Here is a 23,327-nt window from a genome sequence, read left to right as displayed (position 1 = left end):
TAAAATATTTTTCGTATGAATGGGATTTTGCTATGTTGCCCAGTCTGGTCTCAAACTCCTGGACTTAAGTGATCTTCCTGCAGTGGCTTCCCAAAGTGCTGGGATTACAGGCCTGAGCCACCATGTTCAGCTGGGTCTTTCTTTTACATTCAGATAATAGCCTTTATCCTTTTAAGTGATGTGTTTATTTATATTTAAGTTAATTATTTATATTTGTTTTCTATTTGTTTCATCTGTTGTTTGTTTGTTCCTTCCTTCCTCTTTTTCTGCCTTCTATTGGATTGAATTTCTTTTAGCATTCCATTTTATCTTCTCTATTGGTCTATTAGCTATTCTTTTTTTAAAAAATATCTTCTCCAAGGTTTGCAATATGCAGCCTTAGTTTAACACAAGCTTCCAATAATGTTATACAACTTTATGTATAAGACCTCGTTCTATTTTTTTCTTTTCTTTTCTTTTTTTGTTTAGTTTTAAGGAGTGGAGAGTTTCATAGGCAAGAAGGAAGGGAGAAGACAGAAGGAAGAAGCTCCCCACATACAGGGACAGAGAGAGAGGGGTACTCCAAAGCCAAAAGGGGGAACCCTTATTTTTTTCCTTATAATAACTTTGTGTGGGAGATAGCCCTGATACTTTCTATTGCTCCATTTTAGGTGAAATTCAGTTTCCTGAGCTTTTAAAATAAAGCTGCTTTCAAGAAAGTGCTTTTTAGCTTCATGAAGCTCCCTCTTCTGTTGTTTTGTGTGGTATTAAAAATATCGAAGCTTGCTTTCTAGGGTTTCTTGACTCATTCCTTCATTCACTTTGGTCTAGACCTTCTCTTTGCATCACTGTTATTGTTCCTTCCTGCTCAATTTTGATGCCACCAACTTCTTCTGAGCTTCTATCTCAAGTTCTTCATCTACGCAGTGAGCTACCACATTCACTCTTTCAGCTCATTTAGCTGCCAGAGCTGAAGAACCCAGCAGAAGGCAGATCTTCTCTCCAGCCTAAAACTCAGTCCTAGAGAGGACAGGAAGGGCCCCTGGTTCATGACCTTCCCGCCCAGGAGTTTCTGGAGACAGGGCCTCACTCCTTCTGGAAATGGCATTTTCACATCGAGTCCTATGTTCTCTCCCTGCAGGTTTCCCCCAGGAAGCCATGGGCATGCCCATCCTTTATGCTGGGCTTCTGGAAGACTCTCCTCTGGAGCTTTACCTGCTACAAATCTTCAGACTCTGTTATCCAAAGCCCAGAGACTGCTGGCTATGATGGGCTTGTGGTCCTACCACCAATTTTTTATACCAGGAGAGTCAGCCTTGCAATCCTAAGACCTGAGGCAGGACCCTGAAGACCCGGGGGTCCAACGGGGGTCTTTCAATGGCACTGGGGGAGAGATGTCAAGAACCCCACTTCTGCTTTGTCCCAATTCTAAGAACTTGGAAAGAAAGCCAGAACAGATAATTAATGTTTAACATTTTAATATATTTGAGATACTAATGGATCCCTTCGAGGATTCATAAAAGGCAGGAACTCTTATTTTAGTAACACATACACAAGTGTGCACACACACACACGCCTTTATATGCAATTTTTGTGCATTCATAGCTTCAGTTCAGTGATTTTTCTGTGACCTCACACTGCCTTCCATAGGTTGCAGAAGTGTAGGGATGGAGGTTTGTTGATCTGGTTTTAAGTAGATGCTATCCTAGGGGGTTGGTAAGTCTTATCAAATTATACATGTAGACATGTTACATATATGTATTTAAAAGTCTTATCTTTGGGGAATATTTAAAACAACTAAAATGGTAAAATCATTCCATTGTAGAAACCAACAGTTGCCACCAATTATTTGCAAATCTGTACAGGTCCGAGATTTACTCTGGACAGCCGAGAAACCTGGTGAACTTTGATCTTCTTTTGCCATGGTGACTGAGGACATTAAACAAGGGAGTTTACTCTAGGGGCAGTAGAAAGATCAGTGATCAGTTTACTTTGGCCCCAGGAGCACTGGACTCTGCTCAGCTTAACCAGCCACCTCTCACAGGCCCATCTGAAGGTCTTGGGAATTAACCTGTCTTGGTGAAAGAGCAATGGGAAGTACAATCCTTAAATAATGTTGGAGGAAATTATGAATAACACTTTTCAAGAAAGTATGTCACAGGACAGTGGGGACAGCTGAGGCAATTGAGTCCATAGTCCTAGGTTCTAGCTTTCCATCTTGCTGGACAGCCTACCAGTTATGTCCGTCCTCCAGCTGAGCTCATTTTTGTCTCTGTAAAATCAGATCTCTCTACTAAATGGTCTCTCAGGGTGTGTTTTGCCAAAGGGCCCAGTAGCAATGGAGGGAGACATAAAGCAATCAGAGCCACTTCATTAGTTCACTGAGTGTGTATTTGGTATGTAGTCCATGTTGGGTGTTCTGTAATAATGACAGTTGTCATCATCATCTATTGGTGTCATTACTATCTATTGGTCAGACAGGGCAAGTACTCTAACAGCAATGTGAGTAATCTTCAGAATGATAAGGTAGACATTTGTACTCCTATTACTAATGAGAAACAGAAGCTCAGAGTAGATCAGTGATTTGTCCAGTATGATGCAGCTATTAAGTGGTCTAACATCCAAACCCAAGAGCCTTTGACTCCAATGCCAAGCCCATTTTATTATTCCACAGATTGCATGTGACAATACACAGTGAGTGAATACACAGGTGATTATTAATAGAAGGCGGGCACAGGGAACTGGCATACAGAGAAAAAGTGCTGCTAAGATCTGTCTGCTCTGTTTTCTGTGATGGATTGCCTAGGGCTTAGTGGTCAGCATCTTTGCAGGGTCCTTGGTGTAGTGAGACCTGAGGGGCTGAACTCAGGAGCTGTGCACATGAGACTTAGAAGTGGAAGATGTTGGTCAGGATATAAATAAAAATTAGATGAAAAATGCTAAGTTGCTGGATACTGTACTAGGTGATTTGCAGTAATTACTAATTTAGATATCACAGTAACTCTATGAAGCAGGCATTATGATCCTCATTTTCTAGATGGGGAACTGGGGCACTGAGAGCTTAGGTGACTTGCCTAATTCATGGTCCATCCTGAAAGTCTTAGTGTATAGAAGTGAATGACCAAGACATGCCACTGTAGTTTTAGTGGTGTCTTCAGTCAGGGAGAACCAGATCTGTGACCTCTTGTCCTAATCTGTGCACTTATGATCCTCTCCTGTGTTTACTGAATGCCACTTCTACCAATGCTATGTTCCTGCCTTGCAGTATGAAGATTACTTTCAAATTAAGTTCTGGGAATATATCCTACTTCTGGGGGCAAATTCATCTATCAGAGTTTCTTCTTTTATTTTAAAATCCAAATTCTTGGACACCTGTTGTCCAGCCCACTTTATGCCATGCTCTCAAAATTTCACAGCCTTTCTTTCCACTTCCAAGCATCTACTTTGTCGCCTGAGAGGAACCTCTGGAGGAAGGGACTGAAGCAGCTCCTGTAACACATGCTGCCTATTTCACAGTTTGGGCTGACATCATCCTTTCATGGGGCTCAAACCTCATATGTCCCGATCCCTGACTGCTAACCTCCTTCCCATCTTTGCCAGGCCTGTCTAGGTGTCCTGCAAAAAGTGTGTCAGGGAAGGCTAGCATTCCTGGATGCCTTTGACCAGGGACCTTTGTTCCTCTACACACAAGAGTTCCCCGAGTGCACTCGGCTCCAGGGTCAGTGGCCTCTCTAGCTGTCAGCCTCGGGGTCAAGTAGAGCTGGGTGAGGTTGAAACTATAGTGATGAGAAAAGGGGTTTCTTAGCAGGGTATATTTCTGTCTTAAAATGAGGACAGGCAGCTCCTTTCCTCTCACAGTTGTAGAAGAATGACTGAGTTGAGGAATAGGAGCCCATGGCTTTGTAACATTGAACAATGTTGAATATCTCTTCTCTGTTATTCCTCTAAAAAGATGTCTTCTCAAAAGAAGACATTTATGTGGCCAAGAAACATATGGAAAAAAAGCTGATTATCACTGGTCAATACAGAAATGCAAATCAAAACCACAATGAGATACCATCTCATGCCAGTTAGAATTGTGATCATTAAAAAATCAGGAAACAACAGATGCTGGAGAGGATGCGGAGAAATAGGACCTCTTTTACACTGATGGTGGGAGTATAAATTAGTTCAATCACTGTGGAAGACAATGTGGTGATTCCTCAAGGATCTAAAACCAGAAATACCATTTGACCCCAGCAATCCCATTACCAGGTGTATACCCAAAGGATTATAAATCATTCTACCATAAAGACACATGCACATGTATGTTTACTGCAGCACTATTCACAATAGTGAAGACTTGGAACCAACCCAAATGCCCATCAATGATAGACTGGATAAAGAAAATATGGCACATATACACTATGGAATACTATGCAGCCATAAGAAAGGATGAGTTTGACAGATCCAAGATGGCCGATTAGGAGCAGCTCAGGATTGCAGCTCCCAGTGAAAGCACAGAGGGTGAGTGGACGCTGCATTTCCAGACGGATTTTTGTTGCCCTCAGATCATGAGATTCCCAGGCAGAGGAGCCCCAGGGGTCACCAGCGTGGCTGTTTTGGCCAGCATGGTGGGTCTCCACACAAAATACACAGGTCTGAGTGCCGTTTTAGCTGGCAACTGGAGCTCCTGGGAGACAGAGTCGCCCATTCAACTGATAAAAAGGGGACTGAAACAGAGAGCCAGGCCGGGAGATTCCTGGGCAAAAAAGTGCCAAAAATCTCCATGTGGCTGTTTCAGTTGGTGCAGTGGGTCACTGCATGGGAAATCACACAGATCCTGGTGCCTTTTTAACAGGTGACTGGAACACCTGGGAAATAGAGCCACCTGTTCAACTGAAAAAAAAAATGGGGATCTGAGGCAGAGAGCCAGGTGATCAGGCTTGGCTTGTTGCACCCCACAAAAAAACAGCAATCTGAAATGCTCTGGATTGAGAGTTTCACAGCAAGCACAGCTTAACCCAGGACAGTCCAGCTCTGAGGGGGAGTGGCATCTGCCATTACCAAGGCAGTCCACCACTATGAAGGTAGTCTGCCATAGCCGAGGCAGCCTGCCATTACAGAGAGAGTCCACCATTACAGAGGTGGGCCACCATTGCCAAGGCAGTTCTAACTATACTCATATAAACAGGACTGCAGGGAAGTTCACATGGCAGCTGGGCAGAGCCCACAGCAGCTCAGCAAAGCCTCTGCAGGCAGACTGTGCCTATGCTGCCTCCTCACTGGGCAGGGCAGCCCTGAAAAAAGGCAGCAGCATGACAGAAACTTATAAATTAAGACCTAACTCCCCAAGACAGAGCACTTAGGGGGGAAAAAAAGACGTTTATGAGTTCTGCAGCAGACTTAAATGTACCTGTCCAGCAGCTCTGAATGAACAATGGCACTCACTGCTCAGCACCTGAGCTCCTATAAAGGACACACTGTCTCCTCAAGCAGCTCCCTCACCCCTGTATATCCAAAGAGTCACCTCACAAAGGAGAGCTCAGACTGACATCTGGCGGATATCCTTCTGGGACAAAGATAGCAGAAGAAACTGGCAGCAACCCTTACTGTTCTGCAGCTGCTGCAGGTGATTCCCAGGCAAGCAGGGTCTGGAGTGGACCTCAGCAGTCCTACAGCAGAGGGGCCTGAATGTTAGAAGAAAAACTAAGAAACAGAAAGAAATAACTTCATAATCAACAAACTAGATGTCCACTCAGAGACCCAATCTGAAAGTCAACAACTAAAAAGAGGACAGGTGGAGAAATCCACAAAGATGGAAAGAAACCAGTGCAAAAAAGATGAAAACACCCAAAACCAGAACATCTCTCCTTAAAAGGGATCACAACTCCTCACCAGCAAGGGAACAAGGCTGAATGGAGAATGAGTGTGATGAATTGACAGAAACAGGCTTCAGAAAGTGGGTAATAAGAAACTTCTCTGAGCTAAAAGAACATATTGTAACCCAATGCAAAGAAACTAAGAACCTTGAAAAAAGATTTGACGAAATGCTAATGAGAATAAACAGCTTAGAGAGGAATATAAGTGAACTGATGGAGCTGAAAAACACAACATGAGAACTTTGTGAAGCATACACAAGTTTCAACAGCTGAATTGACCAAGAAGAAGAAAGGATATCAGAGGTTGAAGATCAACTCAATTAAATAAAATGAGAAGACAAGATTAGAGAAAAAAGGGTAAAAAAGAATGAACAAAGTTTCCAAGAAATATGGAACTATGTGAAAAGACCTAATCTACCTTTGATAGGTGTGCCTGAGTGTGATGGAGAGAATGAATTCAAGCTGGAAAATACTCTTCAGGATATTATCCAGGAAAACTTCCCCAACCTAGCAGGGCAGGCCCAATATTCAAGTCCAGGAAATACAGAGAACACCACAAAGATATTCCGCAAGAAGAGCAACCCCAAAGCACATAATCATCAGATTCACCAGGGTTGAAATGAAGGAGAAAATGCTAAGGGCAGCCAGAGAGAAAGGTCAGGCTACCCATAGAAGGAAGCCCATCAGACTCACAGTGGATCTCTCAGCAGAAACCCTACAAGCCAGAATATTCAACATCCTTAAAGAAAAGAACTTTCAACCCAGAATTTCATATCCAGTGAAACTAAGCTTCATAAATGAATGAGAAATAAAATCCTTTGCAAACAAGCAATTACTCAGAGATTTCATCACCACCAGGTCTGCTTTATAAGAGCTCCTGAAAGAAGCACTAAACACAGAAAGGACCAACCAGTACCAGCCACTCCAAAAAAATACCAAATGGTAAAAAGCATCGACACAATGAAGAAACTGGATCAACTAATGGGCAAAACAGCCAGCTATCATCAAAATGGCAGGATCAAATTCACACATAACAATATTAACCATAAATGTAAATGGACTAAATGCCTCAATCAAAGACACAGACTGGAAAATTGGATAAAAAGCCAAAACCCATCAGTGTGCTATATCCAGGAAACCCATCTCACATGCAAAGACACAAAGGCTCAAAATAAAGGGATGGAGGAAGATTTACTAAGCAAATGGAGAAAAAAAAAAGCAGGAGCTGCAATTCTTGTCTCTGATAAAATAGACTTTAAACCAACAAAGATCAAAAGAGACAAAGAAGGACATTACATAATGGTAAAAGGATCAATACAAGAAGAAGAGCTAATGATTCTAAATATATATGCACCCATTACAGGAACACCCAGATACATAAGCAAGTTCTTAATGACTTACAAAGAGACTTAGACTCCCACACAATAATAGTGGGAGATTTTAACATTCCATTGTCAATATTAGACAGATCAACAAGACAGAAAATTAACAAGGATATCCAGGACTTGGACTCAGACCTGGACCAAGCAAACCTAATAGACATTTACAGAACTCTCCACCCCAAATCCACAGAATATACATTCTTCTCAGCACCACATCACACCTACTCTAAAACTGGCCACAGAATTGGAAGTAAATTACTCCTCAGCAAATGCAAAAGAATGGAAATCATAACAAACAGTCTCTCAGACCACAGTGCAATCAAGTTAGAACTAGAATTCAGAAACTAACTGAGAACTGCACAGCTTCATGGAAACTGAACTGGCTCTTGAATGTTGACTGGATAAACAATGAAATGAAGGCAGAAATAAAGATGTTCTTCGAAACCAACGAGAATGAAGACACAATGTACCAGAATCTCTGGGACACATTTAAAGCAGTGTCTAAAGGAAAATATATAGCAATAAATGCCCACATGAGAAGCAAGGAAAGATCTAAAATCAACACCCTATCATCAAAATGGAAAGAGCTAGAGGAACAAGATCAAAAGAACTCAAAACCTTGCAGAAGACAAGAAATAACTAAGATCAGAGCAGAACTGAAGGAGACAGAGACACAAAAAACCCTTCAAAAAATCAATAAATCCAGGAGCTGGTTTTTTGAAAAGATTAACAAAATAGACCACTAGCCAGATTAATAAAAAAGAAAAGAGACAATAATCAAATAGATGCAATAAACAATGATAAAGGGGATATCACTACGGATCCCACAGAAATACAAACCATCATCAGAGATTATTACAAACAACTCTATGCACATAAACTAGTAAACCTGGAAGAAATGGATAAATTCCTGGACACTTGCAGCCTCCCAAGCCTAAACCAGGAAGAAGCCGAAACCCTGAATAGACCAATAACAAGGGCAGAAGTTGAGGCAGCAATTAAGAGACTACCACCCAAACAAAGCCCAGGTCCAAATAGGTTCACAGCTGAATTCTACCGGACATACAAAGAGGAGCTGGTACCATTCCTTCTGAAACTATTCCAAACAATCCAAAAAGAGGAAATCCTTCCCAAATCATTTTATGAGACCAACATCATCCTGATACTGAAACCCTGAAGAGACTCAGCAAGAAAAGAAAACTTGAGGCCAATATCCATGATGAACATACATGCAAAAGTCTTCAATAAAGTACTGGCAAACCGACTGCAACAGCACATCAAAAAGCTTATCCACCATGATCAAGTAGGCTTCATCCCAGGGATGCAAGGCTAATACAACATATGGAAGTCTATAAACCTAATTCACCACATAAACAGAACCAAAGACAAAAACCACATGATTATCTCAATTGATGCAGAGAAGGTCTTTGACAAAATTCAACAGCCCTTTATGCTAAAAACTCTCAATAAACTAGGTATTGGTGGAATGTATCTCAAAATAATAAAAGCTATTTATGACAAACCAACAGCCAATATCATACTGAATGGGCAAAAACTGGAAGCATTCCCTTTGAAATCTGGCACTAGACAAGGATGCCCTCTCTCACCACTCCTATTCAATATAGTATTGGAAGTTCTAGCCAGAGCAATCAGGTAAGAAAAAGAAATAAAGGGCATTCAAATAGGAAAGGAGGAAGTCAAATTGTCTCTATTTGCAGATGACATGATTGTATATTTAGAAGACCCCATCACCTCAGCCCAAAATCTCCTGAAACTGATAAGCAACTTCAGCAAAGTCTCAGGATACAAAATCAATGTGCAAAACCCACAAGCATTCCTATACACCAATAACAGACTTAAAGAGAGCCAAATCAAGAACGAACTGCCATTCACAATTGCTACAAAGAGAATAAAATACCTAGGAATACAACTAACAAAGAACGTAAAGGACCTCTTGGAGGAGAACTACAAACCACTGCTCAATGAAATAAGAGAGGACAAAAACAGATGGAGAAATGTTCCATGCTCATGATTAGGAAGAATCAATATCACGAAACTGGCCATACTGCCCAAAGTAATTTACAGATTCAATGCTATCCCCAACAAGCTACCAATGACCTTCTTCACAGAACTGGAAAAAACCACCTTAAACTTCATATGGAACCAAAAGAGAGCCTGCATAGCCAAGTCAATTCTAAGCAAAAAGAACACAGCAGGAGGCATCACACTACCAGACTTCAAACAATACTAAAAGGCTACAGTAATCGAAACAGCATGGTACTGGTACCAAAACAGAGATATAGACCAATGGAAAAGAACAGAGGCTTCAGAGGCAACACCACACATCTACAACCATCTGATTTTTGAGAAACCTGACAAAAACAAGCAATAGGGAAAGGATTCCCTGTTTAATAGATGGCGTTGGGAAAACAGGCTAGCCATGTGCAGAAAGCAGAAACTGGACCCCTTCCTGACACCTTACACTAAAAGTAACTCCAGATGGATTAAAAACTTCAACATAAGACCTAACACCATAAAAACCCGAGAAGAAAATCTAGGCAAAACCATTCAGGACACAGGCATAAGCAAGGACTTCATGACCCAAACACCAAAATCATTGGCAACAAAAGCTAAAATAGACAAATGGGACCTAATCAAACTCCACAGCTTCTGCACAGCAAAAGAAACAGTCATTAGAGTGAATGAGCACCCAACAGAATGGGAAAAAATTTTTGCAATCTACCCATCTGACAAAGGGCTAATATCCAGAATTTACAAAGAACTAAAACAGATTTAAAAGAAAAAAACAAACAAGCACATTCAAAAGTGGGCAAAGGATATGAGCAGACACTTTACAAAAGAAGACATACATGAGGCCAACAAACATGAAAAAATGCTCATCATCACTGGTCATTAGAGAAATGCAAATCAAAACTACATTGAGATACTATCTCACGCCAGTTAGAATGGCGATCATTAAAAAATCTGGAGACAACAGATGCTGGAGAGGATGTGGAGAAATAGGAACACTTTTACACTGCTGGTGGGAGTGTAAATTAGTTCAACCATTGTGGCAGATAGTGTGGTGATTCCTCAAGGACCTAGAAATAGAAATTCCATTTGACCCAGCAATCCCATTACTGGGTATATATCCAAAGGATTATAAATCGTTCTACTATAAGGACACATGCACACGAATGTTCACTGCAGCACTGTTTACAATAGCGAAGACCTGGAACCAATCCAAATGCCCATCAGTGATAGAATGGACAGGGAAAATGTGGCACATATACACCATGGAATACTATGTAGCCATAAAAAACGATGGGTTCGTGTCTTTTGCAGGGACATGGATGAACCTGGAGAACGTCATTCTCAGCAAATTGACACAAGAACAGAAAATCAAACACCACATGTTCTCACTCATTAGTGGGTGTTGAACAATGAGAACACATGGTCACAGGGAGGGTAGCATCACACACTGGGGTCTGTCGGGGGGAAATAGGGGAGGGACAGCAGGGGGTGGGGAGTTGGGGAGAGATAGCATGGGGATAAATCCCAGATATAGGTGATAGGGAGGAAGGCAGCAAATCACAGTGCCATGTGTGTACCTATGCAACAGTCTTGCATGTCCTTCACATGTACCCCAAAACCTAAAATGCAATAAAAAAAAGAAAGTATGAGTTCATGTCCTTTGCAGGGACATGGATGAACCTGGAGAACATCATTCTCAGCAAATTGACACAAGAACAGAAAACCAAACACCCCATGTTCTCACTCGTAAGTGGGAGTTGAACAATGAGAACACATGGACACAGGGAGGGTAAAACCACACACTGGGGCCTGTTTTGGGGTTGAGGGCTAGGGGAGAAGCAGCATTAGGAGAAATACTAATGTAGATGATGGGTTGATGGGTGCAGCAAACCACAATGGCACATGTATACCTATGTAACAAACCTGCACATTCTGCCCATGTATCCCAGAACTTAAAGTATACACACACACACACTCTATATATACCTATATATACTACATATATGTTCTTAAAGTGTGTGTGTGTATATATATATATATAAAGTGTACATATATATATAAAGAAATAATTGTGGATTTTGATAGCTGGAATAATAGCATTAAGGGCCAGATGCTGTGGTTCATGCCTGTATTCCCAGCTTTTTGAGAGGTTGAGGCAAGAGGATTGCTTGTGCCCAGGAGCTGGAGACTCGCCTGGGCATGGGCAACACAGCCTCATCTCTACTAAAAAAAAAAATAAAATTAGCAGGGCGTGGTGGCATATGCCTGGAATCCCAGCTACTCAGGAGGCTGAGGGAGGAAGATTGCCTGAGTCCAGGAGGTTGAGGTTACAGTAAGCCGTGATCATGCCGTTCTACTCTGTCCTGGGTGACAGAGCAAGACTGTGTCTCAAAAAAACCCATTAAGGTTATGTAAAATTTCTTATATGTTAGAGATGCATACTTCTATGGGAGAAACAATATGACAACTTTTATTCAGAAAAAACGTAGGGAAGGAAGAATAAGTGAAATATTAACCCTCCCTTCCTTCTGAGTCTGGCTCTGTTGCCCAGGCTGGAGTGCAGAGGCATGTTCTCAGCTCACTGCAACCTCTACCTCCTGGGTTCAAGTGATTCTCAATTCTCGTGCCTCAGACTCCCAAGCAGCTAGGACTACAGGCACGTGCCACCATGCCCAGCTGATTTTTGTATTTTTAGTAGAGATGGGGTTTCACCATGTTGGCCAGGCTGGTCTTGAACGCCTGACCTCAAGTGATCTGCCAACCTTAGCGTCCCAAAGTGCTGGGATTACAGGCATGAGCCACTGTGTCCAGTCTCTTTTGCATTTCATTTACAAACTTTAGAATTATGTTGTTAATTTACATGAAAAAATATTTGGAATTTGACTGGGAGTACATTGAATTTATACATCAATTTGAAGAAAAGCAAGATCTTTATAATATCAAGTCTTCCACTCCATGTTCAAGATACAGTTTTCCATTTACTTTTTCTTAATTTATAGTCTGGTGTATAAAAGTTTTAGATGTCTTTTGATAGATTTATTCCTAGGCCTTTGTTTTCCTTATGTTACTTTAGGTAGCATTTTTCATGTTTTTTTTTTTTCAATTTTTGAGTGTAGAAATATAATTGACTTTGGTATATTTATCTACCTTATCCAGCTCTATTTTTTTTTTGAGACAGGGTCTCACTCTGTCACCCAGGCTGGAGTGTAGTGGCACAATCAAGGGTCACTGCAACCTCTGCCTCCCAGGTTCAAGTGATTCTCCCAGCTCAGCATCCTGAGTAGCTGGGACTACAGGCACACTCCACCACACCTGGCTAATTTCTGTATTTTTAGTAGAGATGGGGTTTCGCTATGTTGGCCAGGCTGGTGTCAAACTTCTGACCTCAAGTGATCCGCCTGCTTCAGCCTCCCAGAGTTCTGGGATTACAGGCGTGAGCCACCAGGCCCGGCCTTAACTCATTATTCTAAGTATACTCTAGTTTCTTCAGAATTTTATACACATACAATTTATTATGCATAAAGGTGAGAGTTTATTTTTTTCCTTTTCAGTCCTTTTACTTACTATTTCTTTTTCTTGCCTGACTGGACTGACAAGGGCCTCCAGAAAAAAGGTTGACTAGAAATGATAGTAATAAACATTCTGGTCTTATTGCTGATCTCAACAAGAAAGCTTTATTCAACATTCCACACTAAGTATGATATCTGTAGATTTTTACGGTACACAAATACTTGATATCAGACTGAGAAAGTTTTGTAGAATAAGTTTGCTAAGTGGTTTTGTTATGAATGGATACTGAATTTTATTAAATGATGTTCTTATACTAAGTAATAGGGTCATACCAATTTCCTCCATTATTCTACTAATATGATATATTACAGTGATTGATACTTGAAAAGACAGCTTACATTGCTGGAAGAAACCCAATTTGGTAAATATTTATTAACCTCGTGTCAGGCAGAGGACACTGAGGGGGAGGAGGAACTGCTCAAAGCAGACAGAGGCTCTTTGTTTGCTTTGCTTCTGTGTCAATTGGGCAACATTTGGAAACAACAAATATTGTTTCAGAGCCCACCGCTTTCTTACCCGCCTCCTGCTGGTCAGCTTTTCCAGCTTTCCTGCACGTACACACAAGTGTGGCTATTTCTTTAAGGGTCAACTCATGGTTGAAATTTAAGAGTTTTGCCCTGATGGTGGTCAAAGATTTGGCTCATGCTTGGGTTGGTCTAGAACTGGAAGCTTCCTTTATGTCCTCTCTCAATCTCTTTCTCTTTCTCTCTCACCTGCCCCCCTTTCTTTTCTCCCCAACTAAATAAATAAAGAGGAGGTCAATATCAAGAATGCAACTGTGGTCTGGAGAAGACTGAGATTTAGGAATTTTGAGTTCAGGTCTCAGAGCTCCATGAATAAGGACACATCATTTGACTGTAATGTCCACATCTCACAAATGGAGGTACTGATCTTATCTTGCAGGACTGCTGGGCAAGATCCCACAATCGTGCCTCAATGGTCTTGCCCCAGGACAGTGCCTGACACATAGAAGGGGATAAAAACATGATATTTTCTTCCAGCTGAGCACAATCAAGCCAGTCCATGGCTAAGGATCTGCAGTTGGTACTCAGACCTCTCCCAGACTGACTAGCCCCTGTGCTGGCAAAGCCCTGGGGGCCGTGTGCCAGTGGAGACATGGCGAGGTTGGGAGTCTCATGTGTGTCCCTCTCTAGATGTGACCCCAAATGAGCTCCTTGGCCCCTGCGTGTCCTGGTTTCCTGGGAGAGGCAGTGTCCCTGGTGGGTGTGCACACTCTGGAACCAGACTGCCTTCTTTTGTATTCTGACTTTGCAGCTGATCTTGGACAAGGTATCATACTCCGTGGTACTCAGTATCCTTGTCTCATGTGTAAGATGCAGATACTAAAGCACCGAAGTCAGAGGGTTATGGTAAGTGGTCAGCAAAACTCCCAATAAGTCTCAGCCATCATTAAGCTATAAAAAGGGACTGTGAATTTCAACTCCAGAGCATCTCTGGTATAGAATTGAAGAATGTAAGTGACAGTACAGGTACAAGTGTCATGGACATGGAACACTGTCATGTGAACCTCTTACTTCACATGCTCCTAAAGACATATACAGACATAGGGACCCCATATAGCTAGGGCCACATGCACATGTACACTCCAAAGCTAGCCTCACCTCCCCTGTCTACCCCACCCAAGGAATGGCAAACACAAGGCTCTGCTGTTGTCCTCCTGAGCACGAGCCAAGGCCCTGGATCTCCCTGTCCAGGTGTGTGTAGATGAAGTGGGAGAACCAGCTCTCTATGCCTTGTCTGAGCTTCCTTCATATCCCATGAGGCTGTGTACATCCTTCTCAGCACCTGTTCTGGGCTTGGAATCAAAGGACCCCACTGAGGACAGGGCATAGAGTTGTCTGGTTTGGAGAGGACTCAGCCTGGCCAGGGGTTGCTCCCTGCTGAGGGGCTCTGACTAGGCTATGGGCCTGTGGCTGGAGGAGTGGCCTCAGAGATACTTACTCTATGAATGTAGAAGGGCTCCAGGGAAGGAGAATCACTGACCATCTTGTTTCCATGCCCTGAGCTGAGCTTCCCTGAGTTTGTGGCATGAACTCAACCTTTGGTAACTGCACTTCCTGCTCTCTGGCAGACCCTGCACGCTTACTACAGGGCCTGTCCATGCATCAGCTCTATGTGTGCATGCTGCTTTGCCAGGTGCCTCCCAGCTAGCCTTGCCCCTGACTTTTCCTGCTCATCTCACATCCATACCTCAGGGTCTCCAAATGACTCCAGACCATTGCCTAGGGCCTGCAGCAGGGGCAGTAGGAATATGGCCCTCATGGCAAGAGGGCCATATTCTTCTTTCCCCATGGCTAAGCGCAAGGGGCCCATGGACAGGGCAGGGGGGAGTAAGACAGGGCAGCAGTGGTCACCCTTCCTCACTGGGGAGGCTGGTGTGTTGGGAAAGCCAGGTTTGCCTCTGTCCCCACTATAAACAGAAAGCTTCTGCAGTTGACTTTAAAGTGGGAGGTGTGTAACCCCTTTGCATATGAGATAATCTTTTGGGGTGTGAGAGAACATAACCTAACTTCCAGTTGTATTTATTTTTATTACAAAAGATTAACAGATTATCATTCACTCACGCTGAACGTGTGAATTGGCCCCATCTCCCATCTGAGTCTGCAGTCAGGACAGATGGAGGCTTCGAGGTGCCCTTAGGGAAGATGGGAATCACCTCACAATGCTATAGATTTTGAGGGGAGTGCCGACCCTGCCCTTTGTTTCGGCATTTTTGTTTCCACATTTTGTGGTTTGTATGTGCCCAGCTAAACGTATATACAGGTTAGATAATCTGGCTTTAACTCTCCAGCCCTCACTAGATGCACACATGCCTTAAAAAGATTCCTACAAAGAAACTAGCATTAGGAGATAATTCTGACAACAGAAAAACAAGTGAACAAAAATCAAATGGGTGACCTGACATGTATACTAGGCTTGGTATGAGCTTGGTCAGCTGAAACATGAGACGGAATGAATGACCATCTGTCAGGCTGGATAAGAAGGAACTTTTGGCAAAATCTCTGAAGTCTGGACACACTTCGTGGAAGGAACCTTGACCTTTCTCCAAGTATACTGTGCCTTGAGATGATAATCCTATGTAAGCCCCCATAAGCAAAACGACATTCGGGTTTCATCCTTTTAGAAATTTCTGTTCCCTGTGCATTATTGAAGTGTACACATTTTTTAAGTTAAAATATGAGCATATAGAAGGTACAAGTTCAATACTTTTCTTATAAGGATGTGCACTTAAACCGATTAGGAGACTCATGGGTTGGAGGGGGACACGGTGGCCCCAGGCTGTAAGAACAAGCCACACCCTCCACAGGGGCTTGCTTTGTGCTAAGAAGGCGCTTTGTTCTGAGCCTCACAGGGTCTTGACCACGTTCCTGGAAGCTTCTTGTGGGAGGGAATTCATCTTCCCCTCTGACTCTGTTCCTAGTCTAAGGTGTCCCACAGGAAGCTTGAGGGCAGGAAGTTTTCCAGCCCAAGAGCCTGAGCTCAGCAGGGCAGGAAGAGGGAGCAGCTCCTCTGCGGGGGGCCTTGGAGGGCCGAGGAGCGAGATTTCCAGGGACACCTGGTGGGGAGCAAAAGGTGCTGAGCCTGTCTTTGACCCTGAGCCCAGCTTGTTTCTCCTGCATCCTCACCCAAAAGGGGCTTTGCCTGTTATTCTCCAGTTCTAGCGTGGTGTGGGCGCAGTTCTTTTCCCTCTCCAGCCTCGGAGTCTCCCTCTGTGGGTCGCGCGGATAGGGCTGGTGGCCCGGACCAGCTCGGCCTCCCTGGAGTCAGGAGCAGAGCCATCGGCTCCTAGCCCACCGTAGCCGCTCCTGGCACCGAGCGAGCCGCGATGACAATGGCTGGATTGTGCTTCCTGTCCCTTCTCATCAGCATTTCTGTGCTGGACTCCTTCCACTGGCGGGTCGGCCCCAGAGCTCAGGAAATGAGGTCATCAGTGAGGCGAGTAAGGGAGGGGGGTCGGGAGAGGGGCGATTGGGCAACCAGGCTGCACAAACACGGGAGGTCAAAGATTGCCCCCAGCCCGCCCAGGCCGGGGATAAAGTGGCGCGGGGCGCGGGAGGCTGCACAGAAGTGAGTCGGATTGCGCTCGCCGCTCCGCGCAGCACCGCGAGGATGAGGCTCGCCGTGGGAGCGCTGCTGGCCTGCGCCGTCTTGGGTGAGTGCGGGCGCCGGGAAGCACCACAGAGGCGCCCGCTTGCGCGTCCCCTGCAACCTGGCCGGCCACCGCGCCGCCTGCACTCCGCGCTCGGGCAGGAAGCTCGGGTACCATTCCGTTGCCCCTCTGCCCCTCACCCCTGGCCTCTGCCTGGGCCTCAGAATACCTTTCACTGCGCTCACTGCCTCCTCCTCCTCCTCCTCCTTTGTTCAGTAAATGTTGCAGCAGTGAAATACAACAAACCAGAGCACGTCTAACCAGATTATCAAAACCCTTTACTGCTGCCTCTTGTCAAGTCCAAACTCCTTAGCATGGCATTCAAGGCCTCCGGGTCTGACCATTCCCCACTTAAGAGTCTGATGTCCCCTGGCTGCCCTGGGAGCTGTAGATGCCCTGCCAAGGAGGCAGTGCCATAGAGTGGTTGGAGCATGGATTTGAAACCAGACTTCTTGGATCCAAACCCTGGCCGGCTCCTCACCAGGGAGGGGTCGTCACAGCACTTGCCTGGGAGGGTCAGGTAAGAGTCAGTGAGGTGTTGGATGCCGGGCACCAGTGGCGGATGCTGCATACATCCTGCTGTGCGGCAGTGACTGACTGACGCCTCACTCCCGGACCTCCTGAGGTGGGGCCCCTTTCATGCTCCAACTTCTGCCTGCCATTCATGGGGCATTTGTCGCACTGCTGGGGCTTCCACGCTTAGTTGTCTCTGCCTGTAAGCAAGCAATTCCTCGAGAGAGGACCGCACAGCACTAGCCTTTATCCTCGAACAGAGCACTTCACAAGCTGTGCAAGGTGATGCTCGTTGAGGACACATTCTCCTCTACGGGAACCCTGGAGGCGTGGCTTTTCGGAGGGGCTGCCACAGACTCATGTTGCCTCCTAGGATTTCCCATGGGCCAAGGGAGATAATGTGGGGCGCTGGGGTGTCCAGTCCCTGGTAGCCCCTCTTCATGCATCCTGGAGAGTTGTGGGCCTCCCCTCCACAGGCTTTGTGGATCTCATCAGAGCCCATGAATCTGCCTTGCTGTGGTGGCCCACAAGGAGTGGAGATGACAGAGGACCTTGGGGACCGGGCAAAAGCCCATGTGATAGGGATGTTCTCTCTCCAACCACATGGATTTTCATAGTTGCCCATGGCTGGCTTCAGATTTTTTTTCTGAATGGCCACCTAAAAGTGTGGTGAAAATGCAGGGAGAATTCAGTGGGAACAGAGGGGAGACCGTTGAATTTGGGTTTTGTTTTTTTTAGATATTCCTAAGCAGAGAGCAACAGACAATGTCACAGACAAATTAATTATCTTTTTGTTAATTTACCCTCAGCTACTGGCCGAAGGGTGAAAGAACTCAGAACGTTTTCTTTTTTTGTGCCCTGAGTAGCAGACCCAGGGTCTGGAGACCCAGGTTCTAGGCCTGGCTGGGCCAACAAGAAGATGACCTTGGGGGGGGGGGGAAGGCATCATTCTCTGAGTCTCACTCCCTTCTCAAAAATTCCTCCCCTCCTGGTTTTCCGTTGTTGCGGTATCAAGCCAGTGTGTTGAGGTAGCTGAAAATGCCCTGTGCGCACTGAGGCTTGCATTCCATGGCAGGCCAGGGGCCAGGACAGTGAGGGGAGACAAGGCAGATACAGAGGAGCAGATTGTCATCTCTAACTGGCAGCTGACGGTCATGCCTGCATCCCTCTGGCCAGCAGGGGGTGGTCAGCAGGAAACTGGGAGGCCATTAGGGCAACCTTCTATTGGCCCAGTCTCAGAATGCAGTGAACTTGTGCCCTGTAGTGTACGTGGACAGGAGTGAGGGGAGGACAGGACCGAGGGGGTGTGGCCTTCTCGGGGCGATGCTGTCACTCCCTCAGCACAGGGAGTGGGTCCCTCCCTCCATCTCTGGCCTCTCTCCCCCAGAGCTGTGTCTGGCTGTCCCTGAGAAAACTGTGAGATGGTGTGCAGTGTCAGAGCATGAGGCCACGAAGTGCCACAGTTTCCGTGACCATATGAAAAGTGTTCTTCCACCCGATGGTCCCCGTGTTGCTTGTGTGAAGAAAGCCTCCTACCTTGATTGCATCAAGGGCATTGCGGTAAGTTGCTGCTGCCTAAAAGGGAGTGGAAGAAAGCTGAACTTTCTCAGTCTCCAGTCACTTTGGAACAATTATCCACTCACACATAGGAGGCTGATGTATGGGGAAGTCAACCCTCTTACTAAAATCACTTCAAAAATGGAAATAGGGGAGGTCATCTTTAATATGTCTGGAAAGCAAAAGTCGAAAAGTCCATTGACTTTTGCTTTCCAGACACAGTAGACACAAGGGTGACTGTTTTGAGACACTAAGTTCTCTGAACTCGGGAAAAATACAAGAATGCCCACTATCAGGCAGGGTGCGGTGGCTCATGCCTGTAATCCTAGCACTTTGGAGCCTGAGGCGTGTTGATCACCTGAGCTCAGGAGTTTGAGATTAGCCTGGCCAACATGGTGAAACTCCATCTCTACTAAAAAGTACAAAAATTAGCTGAGCATGGTGGTGCATGATGATAATCTCAGCTACTCTGGAGACTGAGACAGAAGAATCGCTTGAACCTGAGAGGTGGAGGTTGCAGAGAGCCAAGATCCTGCCACTGCACTCCAGCCTGGGTGACAGAGCAAGACTCCATCTCAAAAAAAAAAAAGAATTCCCATTATCAAAATTATTTTATAACCTTCTTTGGAAGCTCTTGATACATAGCTGGGAAGATGAGTGATGCACGCAGGGGGAAGAGAAGTGTCCTGATTGCAGATGACTGCTGAGCCCTTTGCTCTTAGGTTTATGAAAATGTTCTTCATCCTTTCAACATTGCCCCACCCCTCTGTACATGTCAGATCCTGTGCTGGGCAATGGGGCTGCAGTGGTGAATTAAACACACTGGTCCTTACCCTTAGGGAGCTCACAGCCTAGTCAGGAGAGCAGAAAAACACACAAATAAGTAAACAACTAATTCCAAAATGTGGGATGTACAATGGAGGGAAAGAAGAGAGTGTTCTCATGGGGACTCACAGAAAAACCTGCTTTGTCCTGGGTGGTCAGGGACCGTCTCTCTGAGAGGGACATAATGAAGCTGAGACCCAAAGGCTGAGCCTGGGTGGGCTCCAGTGTAAAATATACCAAGCAGTGAACAACAGCATATGCAAAGGGCCTAAGCCAGGGCAGAGCGGGCTTATTTAAGCTGCTAGGGGGAAGCCAGGGTGATGGGAGCTGCCAAGGACAAGCACAGCCAGGTATTAGTTTAGGCAGTGACAATAGGTTTCATTCAGTAACTACTGACAGTGGGAGAAAGAGCTGCGCTCCATTCTGACTTGTGCAGCATGATGTGGGCATTTTAAAGGGAGAATGAGGGAGGGGAAAACGCAGGGCTCCATAGAGTCAGAGAAGTAAAAAGGTAGGAAGGGCTGGTCAGTGTAAATGTGGGGAGGCCAGCTGTATCTGCTAGCTGGCAATTCTCTTGATTAGGACTTTATTCTCTAGCAGAGACTGGGAGACAGATGCCCTATCCATCCTGATGATTGTATTGCAAAGGAATGGCTCTCAGTCCTTGAGAGAGATGCTTGTGAGTTTCAAGAGATACATATTCACAGATTTAAGCCCTTTTTAGTAAATGCTTTTGGAGAGGGAGGTCAGGGGCCTGTCATGAGTTGTGTGTTGGCTAGAAGAAACAGGTACATTTTCCTGGAAGCATTGAGTTTTCTCAGGCAAGCACTTTAAGGGGAACTGGGGCCATCCTAGGGACACAGATTTGTTCTGCTGGGAGCCATGCCAGAGTTTGGTCAGGTCTTTTAGTGCAGGGGTTTGGACAGACTTGTTAAGTGTGGGAAATTCTGCAGTTCTCAGCACAAAGCAAGCAGGAGGCTGGCCAAAGGGAAAAGGTGGAAGAGGTAGACACATCCAGATGAACCTGGCTTCCCTCCAGAAATCCGTGCTGTGGGGTTTTCCTCCTCTACCAGTCTCTTCCTGCTGGCTTCCCCTTGGCTTCCCGCCAGCCCTCTCTCTGTGGCTTTCCTTCTCCCGGGTTTGGTTATCTTGACCTGTGAGAGCATGCTTGATTATAATCCTGTCCCTCCCAGCTGGTGAAGGTTCCCCTGAGAACTCTAGAGCTGGACCCTGTGTTTTAGGCCTTAGCTCTTCAGCTCCCTGAGCCCCTGAGATGCCAGTGATTTCCTGGTGTCTTGGCCAAGAAAGCCCAGGTTCCTGACTACGCTCCCAACCCCACTGCACTGGGCAAAGCTCTCACTTGTTTGCTTCATTTTTATTCAACAATGTGAGGGGTGGGAAGAAGAAGGTGTTTGCAGATTAAACAAAACCATAAAGTGTGTTTTATACTTGACGTCTAGTTGTTGTAGAACAGAAAGGCCCATCATGTCTCTTAATTTTTTGTTATATTGTGGTATATTAAAAATACATTTTACGGCCAGGCGCAGTGGCTCAAGCCTGAAATTCCAGCACTTTGGGAGGCTGAGGTGGGCAGATCATTAGGTCAGGATTTCGAGACCAGCCTGGCCAACATGGTGAAACTCTGTCTCTACTAAAAATACAAAAATTAGCTGGGTGTGGTGGCACGTGCCTGTAATCCCAGCTACTTGGGAGGCTGAGGCAGGAGAATAATTTGAACCAGGAAGGCAGAGGTTGCAGTGAGCCGAGATCGCGCCATTGCACTCCAGCCTGGGCAACAAGAGCAAAACATAAAGTTTCACTCTGGGTGCCCATATATATGTTTTACAACTCAAATATCCATTGACGAGTGAATGGATAAATAAAATGTGGTATATACAAACGATGAAATATTTTTAGCCTTAAAAATAGATGAAATTCTGATATATGCTGCACTGAGATGAACCTTGAAAACGTAGGTGAAGCCAGCTAGATACAAAAGGACAAATATTGTAAGATTCCACTTATACGAGGTATCTAGAATAGTCAAATTTATAGGAACAGAAAGTAGCATAATGACTCCCAGGGGCTGGGGTAGGGGAGAAATAGGAGGTGATTGTTTGGAGATGGATAGGGGCGATGGTTATGCATGCACTTAATGCCACTGAAGGGTACGGTTGAAAATGGTCACAACAGTGAATTCTGTATTATGTGTATCTTATTGTAATAAAACAGCAAAAACAATCTTAACCATTTTTTAAAAAATCAGCTAAACAAAGATATAGTTTGATTTACAACATATTTTACTTCATTTAGAAATACTATTGTCTTATTACTTGCCAGTAACACAACAAAACTCAGGCAGTTATAGTTTTTGCTTTATAATTTGTTTGGCTTTTTTTTTTTTAAGACAGAGTGTCTCGCTGTCACCCAGGCTAGAGTGCAGTGGTGCAATCTCGGCTCACTGCAACCTCTGCCTCCCAGGTTCAACCGATTCTCCTGCCTCAGCCTCATGAGTAGCTGGGATTACAGGCATGCACCACCACCTCTGGCTAATTTTTGTTTATTTGTTTTGGTAGAGATGGGGTTTCACCATGTTGGCTAGGCTGGTCTCGAACTCCTAACCTCAAGTGATCTGCCTTCCTCAGCTTCCTAAAGTGCTGGAATTACAGGCGTGAGCTCCTGGCTTGCTTTGTAATTTGATCAATAAGAAATCTTCATAGAAAACTGCCAAGGGCTTCTGGAAAAAATATTTTGATTAAAGACATTTAAAGCAAAAAAGGAGTAAAACTATGCTTTTAAGTGTCTAAATAAAAGATGGTTTGGCTCACTTTAAGGATTTACATAAAAAGAAAATAAATTATAGATCTAGTACGAAGGAAGCTATAATATTTCAAGGGACCTGTTAATTTAAAGATGAGGGTTTACAGAAGCACAAATTCAAAAAGAAACGTAACCTGAAGTAACAGCATAATGATAAGAAATAAACCCGGACCATCAGGATCAAATCCCAGCTCCGTGACTTACTAGTTATGTGGCCTGGAGAACTGACTCAAGCTTTCTGTGGCTCAGACTTCTCACTTGTAAAATGGAGCTGAGATAGAAAGAGAGGTGAGCTGCCATGTGCTGGCAGAGACAATTTTACCAGAGATGAGAGCAGAAATGGAAGTAATAATCAAGCTTTCGATCATTCAGTACATAGTTTCGCCAAAAAGCTAAACCCAGAGAAAGTGCCCAATCCCTCAGCAAAAGGGTCCTGCAGTTTTATGGATTCCCAGACAGGAAGGAAGAGCATTGGGTACCAAGTCAGAGTGAAGATGAATGTTTTCAAGGTTTACATCTTCCCCTAGAAAAAAAATCTCCACGGAAGCCCCTGAGGAAGACCTCAAAGGAAGTCTCAAAATAAAGAGGCCTCTGAGCAAAGATCGTGGGCTAGGA

The 23,327-nt window shown here is 44.6% G+C and overlaps 2 protein-coding genes across 7 annotated transcripts in view; one reads left to right on the top strand and one right to left on the bottom strand.

Moving 5' to 3' along the window:
• TOPBP1 (DNA topoisomerase II binding protein 1) overlaps positions 1-23,327 on the bottom strand; it is a 172,569-nt gene that overhangs the window by 107,199 nt on the left and 42,043 nt on the right. The window lies entirely within an intron of this gene.
• TF (transferrin) overlaps positions 16,910-23,327 on the top strand; it is a 32,708-nt gene continuing 26,290 nt past the window's right edge. Inside the window, exons 1-2 of the mRNA XM_008983803.5 lie at positions 16,910-17,000; positions 18,898-19,070. Of these exons, the coding sequence (XP_008982051.2) occupies positions 16,958-17,000; positions 18,898-19,070 (216 nt within the window). The 5' untranslated portion in view covers positions 16,910-16,957. The remainder of the gene's footprint in view (positions 17,001-18,897; positions 19,071-23,327) is intronic.

Source organism: Callithrix jacchus, chromosome 17 (assembly GCF_049354715.1).
Source record: "Callithrix jacchus isolate 240 chromosome 17, calJac240_pri, whole genome shotgun sequence".
Taxonomy (NCBI): domain Eukaryota; kingdom Metazoa; phylum Chordata; class Mammalia; order Primates; family Cebidae; genus Callithrix; species Callithrix jacchus.
This window is presented reverse-complemented; position numbering and strand designations above follow the sequence as displayed.